The following is a 24,393-nucleotide window of genomic DNA, read 5'->3' on the forward strand; positions in this document are numbered from 1 at the left end:
GGATTTTCATTGGTTGCAATATCATACTTAGTCCAATCAGAGACGCCGTAACAAATATAAAGAAAAATTATGGGTTGGCGAATTTTCGCCATCTTGGGGATCCACGCTTTTCCGAGCTCTTCGTGTTGTTAGGAAATTTTGCAGATTTAAGTGTTTGGAGGCGGTGATTTTGCAGCCCTGAACATGGAGGCTGTAAGAGCCTTCAACAATGAGGTAAGGAAATGTTTTTGGTGGTACAACATGCTATCAAAATACGGGAAATCGGTCATCGGAGAGTGGGTTCCGACTTGAGGACACAGTATGCCCACCGGTAACAAAACCGCGTGACGCGATAAGAGCTGACTGAAGTAGTGTCCTTTGCCGAGGAAACCCTTTGTTTTGCACCACTCTTCGGTGTAAAATCCATCGTCTTCTGTGATCCTGCACTGTTCTCTAACGAGCGATTTGCATTCCATAAAGTACTGCTTGTGGAGCTAAGTGCACTGTCTGCTTTTCACCGTGAAAGCACAGAAGTTCCGTTGTTGTTGTTTCGTAGCAATAGTAGATATTATCAATTTCTAATTACATCCTTGGTCTAGATGTGGGAGATGACGAATTAAAATTTTATGTCCAGGATTGTGTGTGTCCTTAGTGTAGTAGCTGTCCGTTACGAGTGATCTACATGTATGGTGAATGGGTTTTCCTATACAGCTCAGTGTCTGCTTGACTTTACAGAGAGTGACAATCTTACCATAGACGCTCTGATATATGGTGAAGACTACTAACAACAGCTGCATTCATCCACCATATTGCCCTTACCATCATAATTGTGGAATGTAACGCAGAAATCGAGCAGCACGAAATGTTATGAGAGTAACGGGGAATAACTGCTTCTGTTGTGTCCGATTGACGATAAGCCATTTCTTCACATATGCATTAAATCTTCCTTAGCACAAGTTGATGTAAACTGAGTGGTTCCCTTAATCGAGTAATCTGTTCTGAGTCTCGCCGAACCAAAAACGTTCCATGACAGCTGCACAAATTCACAAAATAAATACATTGTAAACACCACACACTGTGGCCTCCATGTCGTTGTGATAGTTGTACGTACAAGTCACATGATAGATGTGAGCTGAGAAAAAAATAAAGTTGTTCAAGGGAGACAATACCTATGACAATCATTACAGTAACACTAGGCAAATCTAGTTGTCCATTTGGCTGGTTCACTCCACCTGTCGTCAGATGGCGCTTCAGTCTGGTTTGTTCTCACAAGTGATCAAAATGTATACAAATGGCCTTTGGCCAATGTGGGTGTAGTGTCTGAAAATATCTTTATTTTGTGAATTTGTGCAGTTTTCATGGATCGTTTTTGGTTCGTCGAGACTTGGAATATGTTAGTTGATTGTGGGGACCACTTTGTTGACATTGATTTACACTAGGGAAGATTTAATGTGCGTATAAAGATGCAGTAAATGTGGCTTATAGTTGATCCGACACAACAGAAGCAGTTATTCCTCATAACTTTCCAACACTTCATGTTGGTCGATTTCAGAGTTACATTCTGCAACTATTACTATCATAAATTTGGTGCAGGAGTATAGCCAAATTGGCAAGACATCTATCACTGACACTGTTAGTGAGTTTAGATTTCTCCTGTCAGGACAACTGTTTCAAGCTTGAGAAATAATCTGATTTTTAAAAGCCATTTCTGTAGTCAAACGCACCATTCAAAACAATGCCACAACACATGCACCAGTAGCAGTTTCAGCATGAAATGCAGCCTGATAATTGTGTGATTTGCAAGAAAGCCATATTAGCCAGTCACATCAACAGTATAAGAGTTATTCAAATTAACTTCTTTTTTATTCTGATGGCCATTTTTTTTTTTTTATTAAAATTACAGAATTTTTAATGTAGAGTTCAAGAACAGGTGCACTTATGTTGTCATAGTGTTTGATTGGTAGTCTGTCTATGACATAATTGCTTTTACAAAAGCAGACAATTTAACATACTTGAAACAGTGACACTTCACTCTGATTGCAGAACTGGCTAATGGAATTGTTGCAATTCACATTAACTTCACTCCTGCACCAAATTTATGGTGGTAAGGGTAGTATCTGGCGGGGCATATATAATTGTTGGTGATGGTGGGTAGTTGTGATGGCATTACAGTTCCTTCGAGATAACTCGGTCTACATCATTTCTAGATGAAAAATAGTATTGTAAAGGACTAGGTGAATGAATTACCAGTGGAAGGGGAGAGACATGATGTACTGTACATCTGTAGTCTAAGATCTGTTACTTGTAGAGTTGACTCTTTATTGGGCCTTCATTGATGTATAATAAGGTGTTAAAGCCCACTTTTAGCTGAGGTGCCTGCATCTGTTCGAGTGCCAAAATTGAGTACAACCTGCTAAACACATTTACTTGGTTTCCTGACAAGTTGATGGATTTTAAAGCAACTTAATTTATTATTGTAGCACAGGTGGATAAAACTGAACTGCTGAAGGAGAGTGTACAAGACATGTTTCGGGGTATTAAGGGATTCAGACTGTCAGTCTTCGGATTATAGGGACACTAGTCTCTTTTTTTTTTTTTTTTTTTATCCTCAACTGGGATTATTGAATATAAAATTACAAATTTCTCTGTAGCAGTATTTTGGACGGTTTCAGCAGAAAGTGCACGGATTCATAGTACCGGTAATCTAAGTTATAAATCCAGGTTAATTGTTGTCATAAACTGTCTGCATTACCTGTACATACAAGTCCTTATCATGATGTATAAACACTTACAGCTGCTGTCTGGTTGATATGCGAATGCCACCTTTGTGTGTACTCCAACGTGTGCATCATCTTAATGCTTGAACCTTGACACATTTGTTTCAAATGTAGATTTCTTTTGTTTTTCATTCACAGCTCTCCTCGTTGTATGAGGTGAAGCCACCAGTGTCCAGGGCTAAGATGACACATGTCACAAAATGTGCCATCAAAGCCATCAAGTTTTATAAACATGTTGTACAAAGTGTGGAAAAGTTTATTCTTAAGGTAAGCAAGTGTTACCTCCTGTTATCCTATTATGTTATTTTTGGATTGCCGTTCACAGAGAAGACCATGTGTTTACTAAGGTGTTTATGTCTGTACGCATGTGACGAAGTTCATCAGCAATGTGCCGAAGGTCAATTGTTTTTTCCCCCCATACATAAAATTGAGGGACAAAATTTGTGAGTATAAGGTTAAATAACAAGTTGGAGAAGAGATGCATAAATCTTCCCAGTTGTCAATTTTGATTGCAGGCTTTATAAATTTTGCGCATTAATCTTGGTATACAGTTATTCTATCTGTTGGAATGGATTAGCCATGACAAATATATGTACCTTTCTTGCTTTCAGTGCAAACCTGAATATAAGGTACCTGGACTGTATGTCATAGATTCTATAGTTCGACAGTCTCGCCATCAGTTTGGGCAGGAGAAAGATGTGTATGCACCACGATTCACCAAAAACATTGTGGTGACTTTCCAGAACTTGTTTAAGTGTCCTACAGATGAAAGGGTAAGATGCTGGCAAATACTATTCCATATTTTCATGATACATAGGTTGCTTCCCTGTTTAAGAATTTACCTCCCTTGATGGACTAATTTAGAGAAGCTTACCGTTTAATTTGTTTGTTTCTAAATGCACATAAGCAAATTGCAATGGTTCAGAAGTGGTTAACCATTCAAGAAATTTTACATGCGGATTAGTCACAGTTGATCACGGTGGCTCTTTAAATTCCATCACACAAGTGTTTTCGAATGTAACAGCATTGGATAGTTGAACTGATGTGTACCATCAGGTGGGGATAAGCTATGAATATTGAAATAGTATATGTATTATGAAAACACAAAATAAGAACTACTTGTACTGACATAACACACAGTGTTGAATATAAGTAAATACTTGTTTAAGTAGTGAACCACTAAATGATCCACAGTTTAAAATTGTAAGCTAAATAATAATAATAAGTGTATAGTTCGCCTGTGGCTTGAGCAGTTTTAAAATAATGATCTGTGTGGTTTATACTGATTGTTTCTCCTTGCAGAGTAAGATTGTCAGGGTGTTGAACCTTTGGCAGAAGAATGGAGTGTTCCCCATAGAAGTTATACAACCGTTGATGGATTTGGCTGGAGATCCTAACAATGCAGATCTAGCAGCTGCAGGTAGGCCTGTAATAATGTACCACGATTGGCTTCTCATAGAGTACATTGTAAACTGAACCATTGTTGAAGGCTTTCAAAAGCCAATGTCCATTCTCTGTACAATTTATACACCATTTTGTGTTACAATTATTGGACTGTGTTTGTGAAAATACCCTAAATGGGTCAAATTCTTATGTTTTTAGCTCAAAGAGCTGTGGAAAGAGTGGTTCCTACCCCCAAGTCTAGTCAACAGAAGGCCCATACCCCTGCCAAGCCTGTGGAGAGTGCTAAGGTGAAGGCTAACCCGGTAATGAATAGCCAGGCCTCAGCAGATAGCATCCTCACCACACAGACTGACATGCTGAACACAGTTAATCAGCTTCTACAGCAGACACAACAGGTAATTCTCACATCGCATATTACAGCTTTTCTTTTCGCATAATTAGTTTTACACAGCATGTATTTATAAGGAGGAAAACCAAGAAGATTATAATGGTCCCAAAAGCACAGTTGGTAGAGCGTCTGCTTCGAGAAGCAGTAGATCCAAGGTCAGTCCTGGGTCGGGTCACACCTGTGACATTTAAAGAGGAAGTTGTAACTTCCTCGCTTGGCATATAGCATTAATAGGTTAGTGCAACGACCGGTTGATTGTTATCAGTATAATGGCTTGGGTAGGGCGGGTTACTTGCCTTCGGTAAGTCGTCTCAGTGAAGCAGCACTAGATGAGGGAGGTGGAAATCCGTCCTGCATCAAGGAGGCACATTACATGCACTCTAAGGACTCCTTCGTCGTCGTATGACTGAAAAATTGTTATGTACGACGTTAAACCTCAAGCACTCACTTAGTCACTCACCAAGAAGATTACGCATTTATGGCTGTTCTCAATGGCTATGTTATGTGTATTTATCTCCAGCGACTAACACGTTCTTGATGATGAGGTTGATTTGTTTATTTGATTGGTGTTTTACGCTTTACTCAAGGATATTTCACTTACACAGCGGTGATCACCATACCATGAGGTTGAAAAATGAAATGTGTTCATGCATTTGTTGTTTGGTTACTGTGCAAAAATGCTTTGTTTGTGCATCAATTTAGTTAATAATGGGATTTCATTCTGCAAAAAAGTTTATTTTATTGTATTAGATTGCATTAATGTGTTTGTCCTTCTTATAAGCTTTGTAGTATAGTTACAGACAGTATGCATACTAAATTTTCTGCTTCTGTTGTGCAGCCGCAGAGTTTAGATGAGCAGCAGCAGCAGCTGCATCAGTTGCAGATCTTGCAGCAACAGTTGTTAGAGCAGACCCAGACGATGCAGCACCCAGAGGACCAAGGAGCTGTGATAGACAATACACTACTGGCCCAGATCCAAACCCTCACAAATCAACTTCTCAGCAAGACTGGGGATTTGAACAAGCCACCAGAACCTTCCTTTGACAAGGTCAATTTTCTTTTCTAGTCTGTAGGACTATTTAATTGGACGGTTTGTAAGAAAGATAAGAAATTAATACTTATAAATGAAACATTTTAGAACAAATAAACATTTGGTCTGTAGGGACAAGAAGAACAGACAATTTGTTTAAATATAAGTCTTCAGCAAATATCAGTGTGATTGTTGTTCCAAATGTCACAGGGCAAGGAGTTAGCTTTCAGTTTCAGGTGGAAAAGTGTTAATAGTTATTAAAACTCACAATATTGTTTTTTTCGCGTGCGTATTTTGTAGTGTATTCATTACTGTTAAGCTGATTGTTGTGCTTTGTTGTTGATGTTGGCAGAAGCTGTTAGACTTTGATTATGGAGAGAGTGATGAGGATGATGACAGGAAGGAAGAAGCTGGGGCTCGTAATTCCTCGGGGTGAGAAATCTGTCCATTTTGCTGTATTAGGGTGGATGGGAGGATGGAAGGTAATGTCAGTTCAGAGGGAGTTGAAAAGTGAACACCCCTGAAGCAACCAAAAGATTGAACTTGGGCAAATTATTGCGATGTCTATTAGGGTGAATAGCTAAGAGATCTGGAAGGCTAGGAAACTAGTCTGAACTCATGTGGTAAGGGGGTTCTGGTTGTGTTTGGGATTGCGGACCTCTAGACAAGATTTATGAAAGTCTGGGGGGATGAGTGTCCTAGCCATAAAAGCCGGGGGATGCGGCTGCCGGTCCGCTGCCACCGGCCGTCAAGAACATGCCATCCCTAAAGATGACTGCATTGTGATTCAAGGCCAGTTTAGATCTAAAGTCACGTTTAAACATATATCAATTTTAATACCATGTCACCCATGGAATGTATCAATTAAAGCTCTGCCACTGATAATAAAAAATGGATGTTTTCACATGTAAGCCTTGCCTGCAGATATCTCACAAGTATCACATTTAATGCATTTCTTAAAGGGAAAGAACTTTTCACACGAGGTAATCCTTAGAAGCCAGTCTATCAACTTAAGAATGGTCTCAACAATAAGAAATTGTTTTATTTTTGTTTATTTCATATATTTTATTGATCTGTTTTATTTTTGTGATTTCCACTACATCAAATATGAATAGCACCATGGACATGAATGTTATTTGTTAAGAAATTATGACTAAAGGTATTGGGTAAAATTCATGCCATTAGAATCACATGTTTTTTTCTCAAAAACCACAAAAAAAAAATAAATAAACTTTCTTGAATACTTTTGACTGGTCTGCTTGAGGAGTATTTTGCACAATGATTTTCTTGTTCTAAAGGATGGTGTAAATTAATCTTGAAGACAGACAGCCGACTGCTTTGACAGTTGCGTTTGTCTGGCTCGTGAAAAAAGATCGAATAGACTTGCTCTGTGTGGCTAATCTTTCATGGGTGGACTGATGCTTCCACTCCACTCAACCTGGGGCTGCGCCATGCCATGCGATATACTGCTATATGTAACTAGGGGTCTGGGATTGTATCTATGTTGTTTCAATGTTACAACTTGTCAGTACTTAAATCAAAGGTTTGGTATGTTTCAGACCTGTCCAGCATCTACTCACTGATCCAGCTTTAATGGAGCATATACAGCAGATGTCACAGACTATTCAGAAAACAGAACAGTTAAAGAATGAGCTCAATATACAGGAGCAGATGAGACAGCAGATGTTACAACAGCAGCAGGAGGAATTTGACCAGCAAATTAATCAGGTACTTTCTCCCTCACCTCCAGTGTTCAAATGGTTGATGTAAGAATGTCATTTGAAATAATACATTGAACAAGAGATTATTAGGTGAAAAATTCGAATTTCCTCAGAGTGATCACTATTTGATACTTTTTGAATAATCTGATAAAGTGATACATCAGCGTTATTTAAAATTACCCTTTTCTACCTTAGGGCCCTGGTATTGGCAGGCCCCCCATGCATCCAGGCCCCTCCCACCCTGTGATGGCCCCGTACCCAGGAATGATAGAACCACCCCTCCCCCCTGATTCCTCTCAGGACATGGAAACGGATGATGTAATCATCATACACGATGACACAGACTTCCAAAGAGACCGTTCTCACAGAGGCAGGGACCGCTCAAGGTACCACAGTGCTAGAAGTTGTTTTTTTAGACAGTGTGTCATTCTTTTTTCCTATATTTATATAAGGCAACATACAGACGTGAGTTCTTAAACTTTAACGATCCTATATGAACTTGTTACCATGTAAATTAGTCAAACGTGCAGTTTTGTGTGTGCTGTTGGTGAAGAGTTCCCTTATCTTTTTTTCAGTGGGATAGGTTAGCTAATTTTTAACAGCTTTGTGTATTGATTAACAATATGCACACATTGGGGCAAATTGCAAATAGTGTGAAAGCCTCCTGGTGATAAGAATTCGCCTTCATTTGTGAATGCCCTTGTACGTCTTATTTCATATTATCAAATGTAATTAGTTCTTGAGAAATTTTCATTGATGAAGTTTCTTAGCAATACATAATAATAATGTAAATTGTAATGTGCTTAATTCATACTTCATAAGTCACATTGGCCACACAAGGCTGATGCAGATATATGTATTATTTTGACTGCAAGAATTCTGTTCATAGGTCTCCAAAAAGACGACGTCGCTCACGATCTAGATCGAGGGACAGAAGGAAAAGGTCGCGATCAAGGGATAGGCGCAGGAGGTCTCGGTAAGTCCTGCCAGTTACAGTGTCTTGCCGTTTTCTCTCGCATGGCTACTCTCCTTAAGCAGAGGCCCGTAGCCGTAGGTCTACTCAACCTCTGCTGAAAAGCCTGCACATCTGGCATACCATGATGTAAACACAGCTATTTAACATAATCCTGGCTGACCAATGGAATCGACTCTACTATCTCTTGGCGGGAAGTCATAAACAGTAAATGACAGTTGACATGTGCAGACACCTATAGCCCTATATACGACAATCATGCAATTTAAATACCACGCCAAAGAAATGGAAAGATTATGTGGACTTCAAGGTTTACTGTAGAATTTGTTTAGCACAGTTAGTATCCTAAGTGAATAATCTCGTGATGACAGCCCATTTGGCGTGATTTGACGATGGAAAGTAAGACTTCGAAGGAGTTCCTAGACGCTTTCCATTTCACCTTCTCTGACATTGTTGTGCTAAAAGGAGAGGGCTATGTCTCCATGCCATGTTTCATGAGATTAAATAAATTAGAAAAGGCTATATGGAAAGAGGAAACCTGCAAATGAGAGAGGGGAGACATTTGCAAGGATATTAAAGAGCAGTGGGTAACAAATAAACTTCTTGTGTGGCTTGAATGGCCGTCGAAAAGTCCATCTCCCCGCTTCAGGTAAAACAAATACTTGTTTTAAACCAGAAATATTCATTTTGATCCAGAAATGTTTGTTTTGATCTTCAAACATGTCATGTTTTGTAGTATGAAAATGACAGTTTAGTGGCTGTCCTCTCTTAACATCCTATAGGTGTTTCCACGACAGAGTGGTTAGGGCGCTAGCAAGGCACAATGACCCAGGAGCCTCTCACATTTCAGGTTGCTGTGAGTTCAAGTCAAGCTCATGCTTGCTGCCTCCCCAGTTTTCTGATGCCTGACAGTTTTTCTTTGTAATTTTCAGATCTGGTGACAGAGAGAAAGCAAGAGAAAAGGAAAGAGAGAGGTGGAAGAAACGCTTACCTCCAATAAAGGAAAAACATGTTAGTGGTATGTACCAAGAGGTATTTTTTTGTAAATGCTGGATGGGAATGATACTTGGGGTGAGCAGATCTCTTAATTACATTATGTTGTTCATGTGTGTTTAAGAGAGCTCCAGTTTGTTTGTGGTGCCTTCGTCTGTGATGTTTTCTGCTCCGCTTTCTTTCCAGTGATTTGCTTTTTTCATATAGCTGAAACATCTGCTACACATACTTTTCGGTTTGGACGTCAATACAGTGAACATGCTCTTAACACTTTTATTTTTGTAAAAGTTTTTCTTTTCTTCATTGTAGTTTGTTCAACAACTATATGGGTGGGTCACTTGGCTAAACTTACCTCAGAGGAAGAACTAGTGCGAGAGTTGGAAAATTATGGTGCCGTGGATTCAATAAATGTAAGTAACATTATACTCTGTTAGTTGGAAATGATCCTGAAGCATTGAAAACATGCTGAAAACGATTTTTAATCTATTCTGGAGAATATTTTTCAGTTGGCTAGAAAGAAATATATCATGATTCTTGTCTCACTAGTTGGATTAAAGTGGAATGGTAGTTCACACATTTTGATTGAACAATGCATGTTGGAAGATGTAACACCATGTAAAAGCTTTAGGGATGTGAGAAATTGTATGTAGATTTGTACCCATGAAGAGATCTTGTTACTTTATGGGTTTTCAGATGATTCCCCCACGAGGCTGTGCTTTTGTCTGTATGAACAGAAGGAAAGATGCTGCAAAAGCTGTGGAGAAAATGAAAGGATTAAAAATTAATGGCAGTGCTATCAAGGTAGAGCAGAGACCATCACTGTTGTGTATTGTTACTGTTAATGCGACAATTGGTGCAAGTCATTGATGACGGCATGAGCATTTCACTAGATAAAACAGAAAGTGACTCCAAGACTTTCATTGTAGCAGTAAATGGACTTTGAACTCTTGTAATTTCTTAAATCATTAAGATTGATGTATGAAGATTTTCTGACCAGCAGGACTGCACGTGTTTGTTGATCTTAACAGATAGCATGGGCGCCAGGAAAAAGTATGAAAGACCTAGGTTTTAAAGACATGTGGAATGTGGATTTGGGGGTGACGTATGTACCTTGGGACAAACTGCCAACAGACCCGTCTCTCCTTGTGGATGGGGGAATGATAGATGAAGATACCATACCAGATCATTTGAAAGGTAAGATAGAAAATTTCAGCCTCACAACCAGACAGCAGTTGATTGCAGTATGTTACATGTGAACTTGGCCCTCTTCAGTGCTTCAGGCCTTGGGATCACGTAGTGACCTTAGACCTAAGTCAAAATTTTAAACATTAAATTTGTTATGTTCTTTTCAGTTATTTTAGCTGAAATTTGTTTTACACTAACTTACCCAGAATTTATGTTGTCAAGCAGTGTTTTGACCTTGCTACATCAGAAATAACAATTTAAGAATAATTTGTCATTTTGGCTTAAGTCCAACATAGCGTCATGATCCCAGGACTGGAGTTTAGTGGAAGGAAATTCTTGCGTTTACAATTATAACATTTTTGACGTGTAACCAGAGAATACTTCTGAAGTCAATGGTGTGCTGGAAACCTTGAGTTCATACTCATATTTGTAGTGTGTATCGCCTTGTGGTTTAATTATTTACTGTTTGTTAGGTACATAGCAGTGGCATCAATCTGGGTAGTCCAGGCTCCTCCATCAATAAAGCTGACCACTTTGGTTGAAGTGGACAATTCTTGAGCTTTGAAAAGATCAGTCATATAGCTAGATAAATGGAACAATACCAGGCACACTATCAAAGCGATTTTTCTACTAGTAAAATTTGGATTTCATATGCATGCATGATTTGTTTTGTTTTGCAGAATTAGCAGCAGCCATGCATCAGACAGAAGCACCAACAGAAGAGAAGCCAGATGCAGCCAGTGTTAACAATGTCCCTGTGCCCATTGGTCTTCCCCCCGGAGGACCACCTTCCCTTCCACCTGGGCAACCTCCGTTTCCACAAATGCCAGGTAAGCCATTGAAGTATTGATTTTAGGTTAATATACTTGTTCCTAAGGATTAAGATCTTTCTTCCCATACGAAGGTTAATGATGCCTAAAGTACATGTGAAGACAGATGTTGAGTAGGATAAAGTTGTAGTGTGCTTACAAAGGTGAAATAATAGACAGTCTGCGCTTAAAGGAAACAAAAGTATTTTGTGTGTTTAATATTCAACATTGATATTCTAGTTGGGTTTGTCTGTTAAGGGTGTAAAATGACTGCAGTAACCCTGACCATCATCACCGGCCAGCCAATCAGCTTGCCTGCTAGGTGTTCTTTCTTCAAGTTTTACAAGCTTCCCATAAGCTTCCCATTCATCTACTTGTACTAATGGCCTAATGTTAGCCCTTCCCTGGAGAATATTAAATTTGACTTTAATATTGAAATATGGATGGTTTCCTATCAATCTTAGTTTGCCGTGGCCAGTGTGTAATTATGTTCACTGTCAGGTCTGCATTTTCCTGTTGTTTCAGGCCTGCCCCCAGCCAACTCTATCCGTGTATTGCAGCCAGGTCAGCCTGTAGGACTTTTGAACCCCATGCTGATCCCGATGCCAGGACAGACCTTGGCTAACATGCCTGGAGCTCAAGTGGGCATGCATCCTATCATGTCCCTCACTCAACCCAGGCTGCCTCAGGTACACTGTGCAATAATTCATTACATCCCATGAGGTCATGCTGAAAGCTTCATTTAGCTATTTACCTGAAAAGAACGTATATTATGGAGGAGATTGCTATTCAGATAGTTTTACCAAATGTCTAAAGCAGGCACCATAATGGATTCCTACACACTTGTGTATGTCACAGGTGTTCATGAAGAAATTTATAGCTCAATTGATTAACAAATACTGGATGGAAGCGTAGAAAGAAAAAAATACACTAACACCATTTACCTGAAGGAAACTTCTCAAATGGACAGTTTTGACATCAGAAGTTGGACCCCTATAAATCTGTGTTCATTGCACATCATTACTTATCTGGGGTCAAGCTATTGACACTTCCAAGAAAATAAATGACTACTGTCTTGAATCTTGTTTGATGTTGTGAATGTATAATTGTTTTGTGTTCAGGCTAAACTTTTTTCTTACCACATTGAGAGAATGAAACAATCTTAAACAACAACACGTGGACCTCTGGAAGCTGATCTTAACATTAAATTAGTATCATCACTTTTGTAAAGAGTGGTGTACTTATTTTCTCTCCGACAATATAACTTCAAGAGGGAAATTTGGAGTATGAGGTTTCCATAAAAATGACCTCTGCTGTGCATAAATGAGATACTGATAACTCTTTTTATGATGGTCTGAACTTACCGATAGGAAAAACAAGAGACAGTTTTATAAATAGAATGTGTATGCGTAAGTCAATAGACATCACTGGTATGATTAAATCTGAGCAAGTTTTTCTTTGTTTTCCTAGGTGAATGCTGCTGGGCCAATTCCGTTAATGTCCATTCCTAACCAGACGTCAACCACGTCGGCAGGTTCCCAGCTCAATGCTGCTATACAGAATATTATGTCAAGTAGTGGGGGACCAACTGCTGTCACACAGGCAGTCCCTGGGATGGTCAGGCCAGGGTTCAGCGGTCCCAGGCCAGGGATGTTCCAGCCTGGCTTCAATCCCCCAGGATTTAACCCCAACGTGCCACCACCGCACGTTCCTCCTCCAAACTTTCGACTACCTCCCCCTGCTTTTGGCGGCAGCAGTGCACCACTGGGTGACGGAGATTCAACCCCAGAACAGGATGAGGGTCAGGCAACTGTCACCAAAGTCATCTCGAATGACTGGCCAAGCAAATTCCCAAATCGTGAGGGAGACGATAGGGATCAGTTCCCCAAGACCCCTGGCTTTGGGCAGCCCCCTTCTGACATTCGTATGCCACTGCCTCATGAGCAGAATCTTCTCCCTAGCTCTCAAGCTGGGAATAGACTGCCGCCACCACGGGGACCTGCCCCACCTGTGTTTAGTCAGCACAACAGCCCTATGAATGCCAACTCACCTAGACCTCTGTTAGGTCCACGAATGATGCAGCCAGAAAGACCAGACATGAATGGCCCGTCTGTTAGACCATTCATGGTGGGACCCCAGGGTATAGCCGGGATGAACAGGCCATTTGGACCGGGTGCAATGGGCAACCAGATGAGACCTCAGGGGCCTGGTGATATGGGTGGACCTCAGCCTTTGATGGGCAATCGGTTCGGCGGACCACGTAATCCTGGTCAATCATTGCTGGGTATTAGACCAGGGTTCCCTGGCAGCCGGATGCTGGGACCACCTCAACAGCGATTTGGCTCAAACCCACCTGGTGGTCCAGGGGGTCCAAGACCCCAAAGCTTTGGCCACCCTATGGATGATCGAATACGACCGCTGTTTGGCGATAGCCCCAATAGACCGTTTGAAAGACCTGACTTTGATAGATTCGGTGATCGTCCACGATTTCATCATCCACGTGGGAATGGTCCTGATGATAGGCCTCTTGTACCGGACCGATGGGGGCCTCTGGACGGACCTCCAGGACTTGACCGAGAAAGGGACCCAGGAGACAGAGGGGGCCCATTCAGAGATAGGTTTGAAAGAAATGAGTTCCGAAGAGACGATGATGGAAACCCAGACTGGAGAGTGAATAGACGAGAAAGTCGCAACCACAGGATGCCTTTTGAAGATAACGAAATGGCATCTCCTGGTCGGCGGAGGGACTCTAGGGGTCGACATGGTGATCGGGATGAACAGGATAAAGGGGGTGACAGGGACAGGGATAGGGACAGAGAGAGAGACAGGGACCGAGGAAGAGACAGGGATAGGGACAGAAGTAGACGCAGTAGGTGGAGTAATCTTGACCCTTCTCAGACAGGGGAAGCCAAAGAGAACTTCAGTGAACCTGCCGAGCACATGGACGATAGTGTTAACATGGAAACTGTTGACATGAATATATCCGCCAACTCCGGCGAACATGATGAAGAAAAGACAAAAGGCTCAGTGCTCCAGTCAGCTGGTGTAGAATCTGATCTCATGGCCCAGTCTCAGACCAGTGAATCTATAGACAAGTCACAAGTTGATGTGGTGAAAGAACCAGAAGTGGGTGCTGGTACTGTGGAGGCATTGCCTGAAGTACTAAAAGAACTACCAGAGGCCCAGTCAAATACTGATCCGTCTACAGGACAGTTAAACGAAGCCGCAATGCCGGTGAGTGAAATTTTAGCGACAATACCCAGTGAACCTTCGGTTGTTCCGTCGGAGTCTATAGACAGTGTTCCGGCTGCAGTGTCCCAGCACACGGCTCCGCCTGTAGAAACTGAACAGCAGCGTGAAGTAGACCAGTCCCAGGTTACTCCAGCAAACGGTTCCTCGACGCATGCAAAAGAGGAGCCGGTTGTACAAAAGCAACCCAATGACATTGTTTTAAACGAGAGCACGGCCGAGAAGCCATGCCCTGCAAAGACTCAGTCCCCGATGGAAGAGGGCGAGTTGGAGCCGGGAGAGGTGTCCAGCTGAGTTCGGCTGTCTTTTAATCTTCTGTGTGTAGTTTTATTTGCCGTCACTAGATGCTAAGTTTACGAGCAGCAGCAGTATCTGTGATGTACATACAACTGTGCTAGCAGGTTTCTTTTCCTTTTTTTATTATTATCATGCACTGTTGAGACAGAAGTCCGTGCCAGCTGTGGCAGCTACCTGATCCTAAGACTTGAACGCCGCATCCGGATTATTTGTGTATAGCCAACCCATAAATCATTATCATTCGAATTTATTGATTGTTACAATGGGGTGGAAGCGGGGTAATAAAGTGAAGTCTTTATTTTATATCGGAAGTGGTAAATATCTTTGCTTTTGGTTACTCAGAACAAGGTAGGTACTGTCTGCACCACGTGTTGAAAGATAGTGTACACGTATCCGAAAGACTTGGGTGTAATTTTGAGATGGAAAATGCTGTTCTGCGTTGTTCTAGGGACATTTTTAACTTAAGTTAAAAACCTGAAGTATTTACTGAAACATGATCGTGTGTGACTAATGACAATATAATAATTCATTCCAGATGAATGTTTCTGGTGTCACGAGTATAAATGTGGCAGTTGTGTAATGTTTGTGAATAAACGAACTGCCAAAAAAGAACACTGGCATGTTCATAGCTGTTAGGAAACGGTCCTCCAAACGTGATTGCATAGGAAAATGCCGGTTTTTGATTCGCTGTCAGCGATCTTGTATCGGTTGGATTTGTATGATTTTCAGTTTGAGTATTTCTGTAGAGCTTTCGTGGTGGTGTTTTGTACAACTAGGCCTTACTGGTCGCTAGCGAAGTGGCAAAAAGTAACCTTTTCACGAATGCTTAAGATAAGGCGGCCATTTTGTTTTAGGCTCGAATGGGTGGCCACGTGACCATGAACTTCCAACGCGTCTTACAGAATGTGGTCGCTGCGAGTTTGAGTCCAGGTCATGCTGGCTTCCTCTCCGGCCTAACGTGGGAAGATCTTCCAGCAACCTGCGGATGTTCGTGGGTTTCCCCCCGGGCTCTGGGCTGTTTTCCTCCCACCATAATGCTGGCCGCCGTCGTATACGGGAAATGTACAGCGTAGAACACCAATGAATTAAAAATCTTCGATCTGCAATAGAGGAACGCTAAAGCTGGTTATTATTCGAAAAATTGGATGATAATTTATGACCACTGCTAGTATATATGTAGGTTAAATCCAATTTCTTCGACGTATAGCTGCTTTGTTCATTTCAGGAAATTAGGTCAGTTTTTTCCAGCCATGGTTTTCCAAACTCCTGGTTGCTCTGAATTGAAACTAATTCGCTCACGTCTTCACCGAAGCAATTTCAGACCGTGCAAGTTCGAGGTTTTGGTCACATCGTCCATTTTCAACAAAATTCTGGCCATAAACTGAAACAAGTAGGGAACGGGTATTGCAAAAAAGTAATACAGACACTTGTTGACGTTTTCGTAAAAAATGTAAAGTTAATTTTAGCAGAAAGTCTGTTGTCTGAGTGATGTTCAAATCTATTGTTATAACGTAATACTGTCACATTCAACATATCCCGTTAAATCCGTGTTGAGTTAATAAAAGTGTGCTTATATTTTACAGAATAATTTGCTCCAGTAACAATACATTCTATCGTCAACAGGCATGCTGGTTGAAATGAAGATGTCTGTACAGGAAAATGTAATTAATATACTGACATTATCTAGTCTGATGAATATAGCACATTTAAGAGTAAATATGAATGATATGGGTGTTTTTAATAACAACGGGTTCTGCGTTCGTTAAACACTCAGTGCTGTGACAAACAAATCTATAGTTCATATGTGTGTGTAAATAAACAGATATAATACCCCAACCTGAAATACTCGACATGTTGAACATTGCACGAGCGCTCGACGAACTTTGTTGAAACATAACAGATGTGCGTGAGGTAGTTTTTGATCAGTTTGCTAAAATATTGGTCACCGGTACATGAGGGAACTACCAGAGGTTCACTTCTCGTTTATCAGTCCTTCACGACTCCGATTTTCGGACTGTTTTGTTTTTGTTTGTTTCGAGATGCTTGAACGGAGATATGGTGCATATATAAGGTGACTGTGCATAAGAGAAGTAAAACTGGAGCTCATCCATTTGCACAAGATTGTGCCGTTTTTGGCCTGTTTTGGACTTTGCTGTTTTCTGGCCTGTTTTTTCTTTCTTCTCAGTGCTGCTTCACTGAGACGACTTGCCGAAGGCAAGTAAGCGGCCCCGCCCGAACCATTATACTGATACGGGTCAGCCAGTCGTTGTACTATCCCCTTCATGCTGAACGAGTTAAGTTTGAGTCGCGGCCGTTTCATCCTTTTTCACTCAAAGTATGACAGTTTTTTTTAGACAGCAGGAGATCTTTGATTGCCCAAGGAAGATTATTAAATACTGAGCTCAGAAAAACCATGCATTGTATGATAATCCAGGGCATCACAAATTTACGTGCAAGTTTTTCATGGTTTAGTAGGCCTAATTGTCATAATTCCAAACAGTGTTGAGTGAAAGTCTTCACAAAGAAAAGTGCTAGGTTTACTGTTGCGACACGGTCATGGTGTGATCAGATTAATGATGAAAGCGAAAGTAAACCGTTAGTACGAGCGCTGGAGAGCAAAGCCTGCAATAGAAGATCTTCACGCAAAGGGAAGTCACTCTTACAGGCTCATACCGTGGCTTTGACTGGTAGGATAAAGCAGGGTGATGGCATGTCGGTGTTCACTGGGAACACGCGTTACTAAATGAAACCTAATTACTAATAATAAAGAGAAGAAAACATCTTTACCAGAATGTATTTTATGTCTTTATTAAGATAGCCAAAAAGAATACTCACTCCTAAGCCCTAAGCCAGTCTTGACAGAACCCTAACCCACTGAGACAAAATCCCAAGCCAGCCAGACAGCAACCTAAGCCAGTCAGACACAATCCTAACTCACTCAGAGAGAACTCTTCCCGGTCAAACAGGACCCTCAGAGTGATTTGTTTTACAATGCAGGCAGCGAAATTTGGCCTGCCGGCGAAACCCAGAAATCGGTTACGTCTTTTCCGCCTCGCCTAACCGATCATTCGGTTACGCCACGTATGTTTATCAACCCGATCGGTTACGCTAATTGTTTACGTGGTTTATGTTTCAGGCATCATTCTGGATCATTAATAAAAGTATTCAGCTCAATGTTATGTTTGTTTTTCTTTTCTATATCTAGCAGCTCATACCGTAAGGTTGGTGAACAAAAGAAAGAGAAATTTTACACTCACACGGTGTTTCAACGTTGTGTGTTGCCTGGTTGGTACTTGACTCCTGTGGCACATTTTTACGTGAAATTCCGTTATACAGGCTTATATGTGAAAAGATAAGTCAAAATAAATAATTTGAGTATTATCTCAAAGCCTGTAAAGCATATATGAATGATTACATTTCCATGTGACCAGCACAGGCAGCTGGCTGTGGCTGACCGCATACTGGCCGCGTTGTGATTATGAAAGCTGTTCAGTCCAGTTTATCTGTAGTTACCTAATGCACACTGACTTTAAGGACGTTCTCGTTGGACAGTTGGCCTAACCGATTTTCCGGTTAGCCAAATTGAACCGCACGTAACCGTTGCGCGACCGACGGTTTCGTTCGCGCCAAATTTCGCTGCCTGCAATGGCTGCAGCAGCAAGCGGTTAAAACAAGCTCCATGCAATAGCAAAGCCTACTCAACTGTCACTTCGAATGATTAGATCGCTTTAATTTCCTTATATCCATCTCTAATTCCACACTGCCGTGAGATCATATATTTCTAGAAATGAAATAAAATAAAATTCTCTTATTAAGGTTATATAGTACTAAAACGTGTAAACAATTTCAAACAAGGCAGTACCAGTAACAGGGTTTACAGTAGAGTCAACAGCAGTTCAGGTAACTAGTGTTGCCGTCCTTCAAAACGTTGAATTCCACCCAATATCCATCATGCCAATGTTTTTTGAAAATAATTATGATGTCACCCGATGTAATTGGTTTTTGCCGTCGAAACAGAGCAAGTGGACTCAGAAAAAAGTGTTCAGGTTGTTTTGTAGTAATGTGAACGTCCAACGTATCAATGTCTAGAGGTTGCGTTGTTACGTGACACTGACTAAAGACAATTTTGGTAGCGAGTTACAGACAACTGAATATAGGCCACTTTCTAAAAGAAATAGACTACTGTACATTTTGAAAGGACAGCTGGTACAGCTACTTAATGTTACTGTTTGACAATGCCATTCTTTTAGCATATCATAATTTATTTATCTTCACTTGATAGAATTGTTCATACATGTAGTTCCTGGTCTGTATTTAGGCGAAAGCCCTGTGATATTGTCATAGTTTGCCACGTGCATTTGTTTACATCATAGCACATGTGTATGTTTGCATCACATGATCAGCTCACCTATATTAATATTCATGGCGTTGCAGCATAGCGATTGCCTAATATTACGTAAGTAACATACTGCTGGACTGCTCAAGGTGATGAAGCGAGTGGAGTAGAATGACTGTCAGAATGGAGACGTTGTTTCGACTCCTTTATTTATTTATACTTTTTATGTCAAAAGACGTTAACATAAAAGTATTACATGGTGTCAAAAGTTCAGAAGAACCCTCGAAATGGCAGCAAACGTGAAACAGATGTCTCCCATGGATTTCGACAGCGGTAATGTTACAGAAAACTGGTCGCGATGGAAGGAACTGATGCATCTCGTGTTCACCGGACCGGATGCAGACAAGTGGAAAGCAGAGCAAAAAGCCGCACAGTTCTTGATAAATATGGGACAAAAAGGCAGAGACATTTGCAGAGCATGGCGTTCTAGTGGTGAACTTTCCGAGGAAGATTCTAAAAAGCCAGAGAAACTGTTGGAACTTTTCGAGTACTGCAACCCAAAGAAAAACATGTCGTTACAAAGTAAGTTATTATATCAACGGGGTCAAGGTCAGTCAGAATCGATTGACGAATGGGTCACTCAGTTAAAACTCATTGGCCGTGACTAGTTTTCATGATCTAGACGACATAATTAAAGACAGGATTCTCATGGGCTCAAATTCATCTGAAGTTCAGGAAAAACTCCTCTTAGAAAATGATCGGACTCTAGAAAAAGTAACAAAAATTGCCAGGGCTCATGAAATATCACGTGAACAGTTGAAAGTGTTGAACAAAACTCCCGATGAAGTCTACGAACTAAAATTTGACAATAAATTTGGAAAGAATAAATTCAAAACTGGTCAACAGAAATTTAAGAAGTTTCAGAAACGGAACACACATGACAAGCAGGATAATTCTCAGTGTAGTCGGTGTGGATATGAACACAAGAAGTCAGAAACTTGCCCAGCAATGTGAAAAAAATTGTATGAAATGTGGCATCAAAAATCACTTCAGGACAATGTTTAGGTCTAAATCAGCTTATGCTGTTTGTGAAGATAATCATAACACAGATACTGACACTGAGGACAATGTGCTATTTTTAGGTACAGTTAACACTGAAAACAACGAAAATGAAGCTTATGCAAACATTGAAATAGGAAACACAGGCAAAACTCTCAAGTGTTAACTGGATACTGGAGCACAGGTAAACTGGATTCCCGCAGAAACATACGAAAGACTACTGTCAAGCGAAGTACCTCTACAAACACGCTTTCTCCCAAGTTGTCAGGATATGATGGTAATCAACTCAAAGTCACAGGTAAATGCAAGGTACCATGCAATTACAAAAACATTGTTCAGAACTTTGAGTTTGTAGTTGTGGATAACCCAGCGAAACCCCTCCTAGGTTTCAACGCCTGTAAGCTGCTACACTTGGTGAAGGTGGTTATGACAAATGATCAAGCAATCACAAAGCAGTTTTTGACTAAAAAAAAAACAGTGGTCAAGGAGAACAAGGATATCTTCACAGAGCTTGGTTATCTTCCAGGAAAAGCCAAAATTAGACTCAAAGACAACGCACTACCAGTTGTGCACGCACCGTGGCGTGTCCCCGTAGCATTAAGGGATCGTGTCAAAAATGAACTAAAACGTATGGAGTCAATGTGCGTTATCAGAGCCATTGACGAGCCTCACAGAATGGGTTAGCTCAATGGTGGCCGTCGCGAAAAAAGGCAACACACTGCGGATATGTATCGACCCGAAGGATTTGAAGGAAAACATAATGCGAGAGCACTATCAACTTCCTGCAATGGAGGACATAACACATACAGTGGCAGGTGCGAAATACTTCGGTCGGCTCGACGCAGTCCGGGTACAGCTAGATGATGAAAGCAGTAAACTCACAACATTTAACTCTCCCTTTGGCTGATGACATTCTGCTCTACGCACCAACCCGAGAACTGCACGACGAGTGACTTAGAGAACTGCTTCAGAGATGCCGTGACAAAAATCTGCACCTGAATTCTGCAAAACTGGAAATTGGGGTCACAGAGACAAAGGGGAAACTCTCACGTCGGAAGGCCTGAAACCTGACCCAGACAAGATTAAAGCGATTGAACAGATGCCAGCCCCTACCTCGAAAAAGGAACTGGAAACGGTAATGGGTATGATGAATTACCTCACCAAGTTTGCCCCAGGACTTGCCACAGCCACAGTTCCAATAAGAGAACTTTTAAAAGAAGATGTTGAGTGGCTATGGGACGCTAATTGTGACAAAGCATTTGAACATGTGAAATCCATCATCACGCGAACACCAGCACCGGTGTTAGCATACTATGACGTCACCAAGGACGTCACCCTCCAAGTGGACGCGTCAAAATCAGGCCTTGGTGCAGTCATTCTTCAAGCAGGCAAACCAGTTGCCTACGCCTCACGAGCACTTACGCCGACACAGCAAAGCTATGCACAGATAGAAAAAGAAATGTTGGCAGTTGAGTTTGGGTGTGTTTCATTTTTATATCTATGGAAAATAAGTGACAATACACAGCGATCACAAGCCGCTCGAGATAATCATGCGCAAACCACTGCGCTTATAGCTCAACGATTTGAATGTAGTTTTTCGCCCCGGAAAGGAAATTCCGATTGTGGACACACTCTCGAGAAATTACAAATCTGGACATGACGCACATGAAGATCCAACCCTGGAAGAGCACGTTCATGCAGTATTTGAACGGATCCCAGTAACTGATCAAAAACTGGAAAAAATCAAATCGCAAACACAGAAGGATCAAACTCTCATCAAACTTAAATCTTTCATTCACAGAGGCTGGCTACATAACAAACAACAAGTGGACGCTGATCTGAAAGAATTCTGGCATGTGCGAGATAAACTGACTGTTTTGAACGGCATAGTGTTCAAAAGTGACAAAATTGTGATTCCAGCATCACTGCATGTCGACATGCTGCAATGGATGCATGCAGGACATTTCGGCATGGAACTTTGCAAACGACATGCTACAGAATTCCTCTACTGGCCGCACATGTGTTCACAAATTGAAGACTATGTGAACAGATGTAGCAGATGTCTTGAACACAGATCCTCTCTACCGAAGGAGCCGATGATGTCACCACCGATACCAAACGGGCCATGGAAATTGTTAGCCACAGACCTGTTTGAGTGAGACATCCGTAACTATCTCATTGTGGCTGATTATTACAGTCACTATTTTGAGATTGTTACCTGTTACCTGTGATCCTGTTACCTAATATCACCGCCAGCAGTGTCATCAATCACATGAAATCAAATCTTTGCCTGGCACAGCATATGTGAAGAACTGATATCTGACAATGGAAGCCAATACACATCTGCAGAATTCAAAAGATTCGCTGCAGAATGGAGTTTCAAGCACACCATGGACTTGCTGGAAAGTATGTGGGTATAGCAAAACGGTACTGACCTGTACATGGGACTGTTAGTCTTCAGAAATACACCCACTGATGGAACCGCTACACCAGCTCAACTCCTAATGAGTCGTCGTCTTCGAGGCAACCTCCCAGTCCAACAAAAACAGCTTCGTCCACATGTACAAAACGCAAAAGATCTACAAAGGCGACTTTCACAGAAACGGATGAACAGTGAGAAATACTACAACCGTAACACCCAATCTCAAAAACCGTTAAGGGAAGAAGAGGATGTGTACGTGCAACAACTCAGTTGGAAATGGAAACCAGCGATAGTGAGAAAAGTAGCCGAGACACCACGATCATATATTGTCTCCACATCTGACGGTGGAAATTATCAGTGGAACCGTCGTCAAATCATTCCGTCCAAACCAGCACCGCTAGCCAACAGCCCGAACAACAAATCAACAGGCTCGACACTTACATCACTGGAAAACCCAACTCATCCGGAGACTGACCTGAAACCACCAACTTCATAGCTCTCACGTTTTAGTCGACGTATTAAGCCCAAGATTTTATCTGATTTCATAACTGGATAAAGTGGAAGTGTGTGTGTGTTATTGTGAGCATAGTTTGTGTTGCTCTCGGTTGCAGATCTCAGTCAGGATGCAAATTCCAGCTCCAACAGTGATTTCGTGAATCATGTGATTAATGTGTGCATACTATTCAGTTCATTGGATTCCATCATTCCTCGGCATTGAAATGAGTGATGCATTTGCAGATAGGTTCAGTTTTTCCATCACTCAGATTCATGGATTTGGATGATTCAAAGTGCTATGATTAATTTTATTTGCTATATTAAATTGTTGCAAATTGTGTGATCTTGACATTGTTTTAAAAGAAACTGACAATGCACTGTAATTTTATTTGACAATTTTATTATTTTGCAATGTGCCATCTGATTGACAAGGATTGAAGTATGGACATGAGATATTAATTTCAACACTCTTATGAAAGTTTAATGGATGAATAAATTTGTGTTTAGCTTTAAAACCTGCTGAACCACCGACATCATTTGACTCCAACTCAAGTTTAAAGTATCAAGCTGACTCTACAAATACTTACAGTTTGCAGTGTATTCTATTTTGTTTTAAATTGAAATTGGTTACATTTGAAATGTATACTTGGGTAGTCTTTTAGAAAAATTTTTTGTTAAAGAATGTAATACCACTAGCTTTTCTTCAAAAGAAGGGGGATGTGATGTGGTCATAGTTTGCCACGTGCATTTGTTTACATCATAGCACATGTGTATGTTTACATCACATGATCAACTCCCCTATATTAATATTCATGACGTTGAAGCATAGCGATTGGCTAATATTACGTAAGTAACATACTGCTGGACTGCTCAAGGTGATGAAGTGAGTGACTGTCTGAATGGAGACGCTGTTAGGTGTCCTTTACTTATTTATACTTTCTTACGCCAAAACACGTTAACATAAAAGTATTGCAAGCCCAGCAGTTTATGATATGGATAATTATTTCATTGCTTGTTAAACCAGAATGCACGGAATAAATCACCGATCTGATTGACAAACCACTCGACAAAGCCGTAGCCGTAAATGCGAGAGCTGGAATCGAACAAACGACCTTACTTGTCCACGGCCTGATAATCACAGTGAACTAGTACTATCTGAGCAAGCGGGGCCTCAAATAAGGAAAACAGGTCAAGGTCGGTGAGCTGTTGAATCCAAGTGTAAGATCTGTTTGCACAGACTCGCTCACTGACTGAGCACAAGGCTAATATGGAGGGT

The 24,393-nt window shown here is 41.0% G+C and overlaps 1 protein-coding gene across 1 annotated transcript; it reads left to right on the top strand.

Annotated features, from left to right (window-relative positions):
* Positions 1-78: 78 nt before the first annotated feature.
* Positions 79-15,455, top strand: LOC135482187 (SR-related and CTD-associated factor 4-like). Its single transcript, XM_064762056.1, has 17 exons — positions 79-213; positions 2,895-3,023; positions 3,368-3,529; positions 4,059-4,176; positions 4,359-4,555; positions 5,387-5,596; positions 5,931-6,010; positions 7,138-7,306; positions 7,495-7,685; positions 8,189-8,275; positions 9,205-9,290; positions 9,575-9,675; positions 9,959-10,066; positions 10,294-10,459; positions 11,131-11,280; positions 11,785-11,948; positions 12,730-15,455. Exons 1-17 carry the CDS (start codon positions 184-186, stop codon positions 14,800-14,802), a joined length of 4,221 nt encoding a protein of 1,406 aa, XP_064618126.1. The 5' UTR covers positions 79-183; the 3' UTR covers positions 14,803-15,455.
* The last annotated feature ends 8,938 nt before the right edge of the window (positions 15,456-24,393 follow it).

Source organism: Liolophura sinensis, chromosome 1 (genome assembly GCF_032854445.1).
Source record: "Liolophura sinensis isolate JHLJ2023 chromosome 1, CUHK_Ljap_v2, whole genome shotgun sequence".
NCBI lineage: Eukaryota > Metazoa > Mollusca > Polyplacophora > Chitonida > Chitonidae > Liolophura > Liolophura sinensis.

What these genes read in the sequence shown, in the direction of transcription:
- LOC135482187 (XM_064762056.1), top strand. Translation starts at nt 184, where the DNA reads ATGGAGGCTGTAAGAGCCTTCAACAATGAG. An exon ending in TAAGAGCCTTCAACAATGAG is followed by an intron (nt 214 to 2,894) that starts GTAAGGAAATGT and finishes TTTCATTCACAG; the next exon opens with CTCTCCTCGTTGTATGAGGT. An exon ending in GATAGGCGCAGGAGGTCTCG is followed by an intron (nt 8,276 to 9,204) that starts GTAAGTCCTGCC and finishes TGTAATTTTCAG; the next exon opens with ATCTGGTGACAGAGAGAAAG.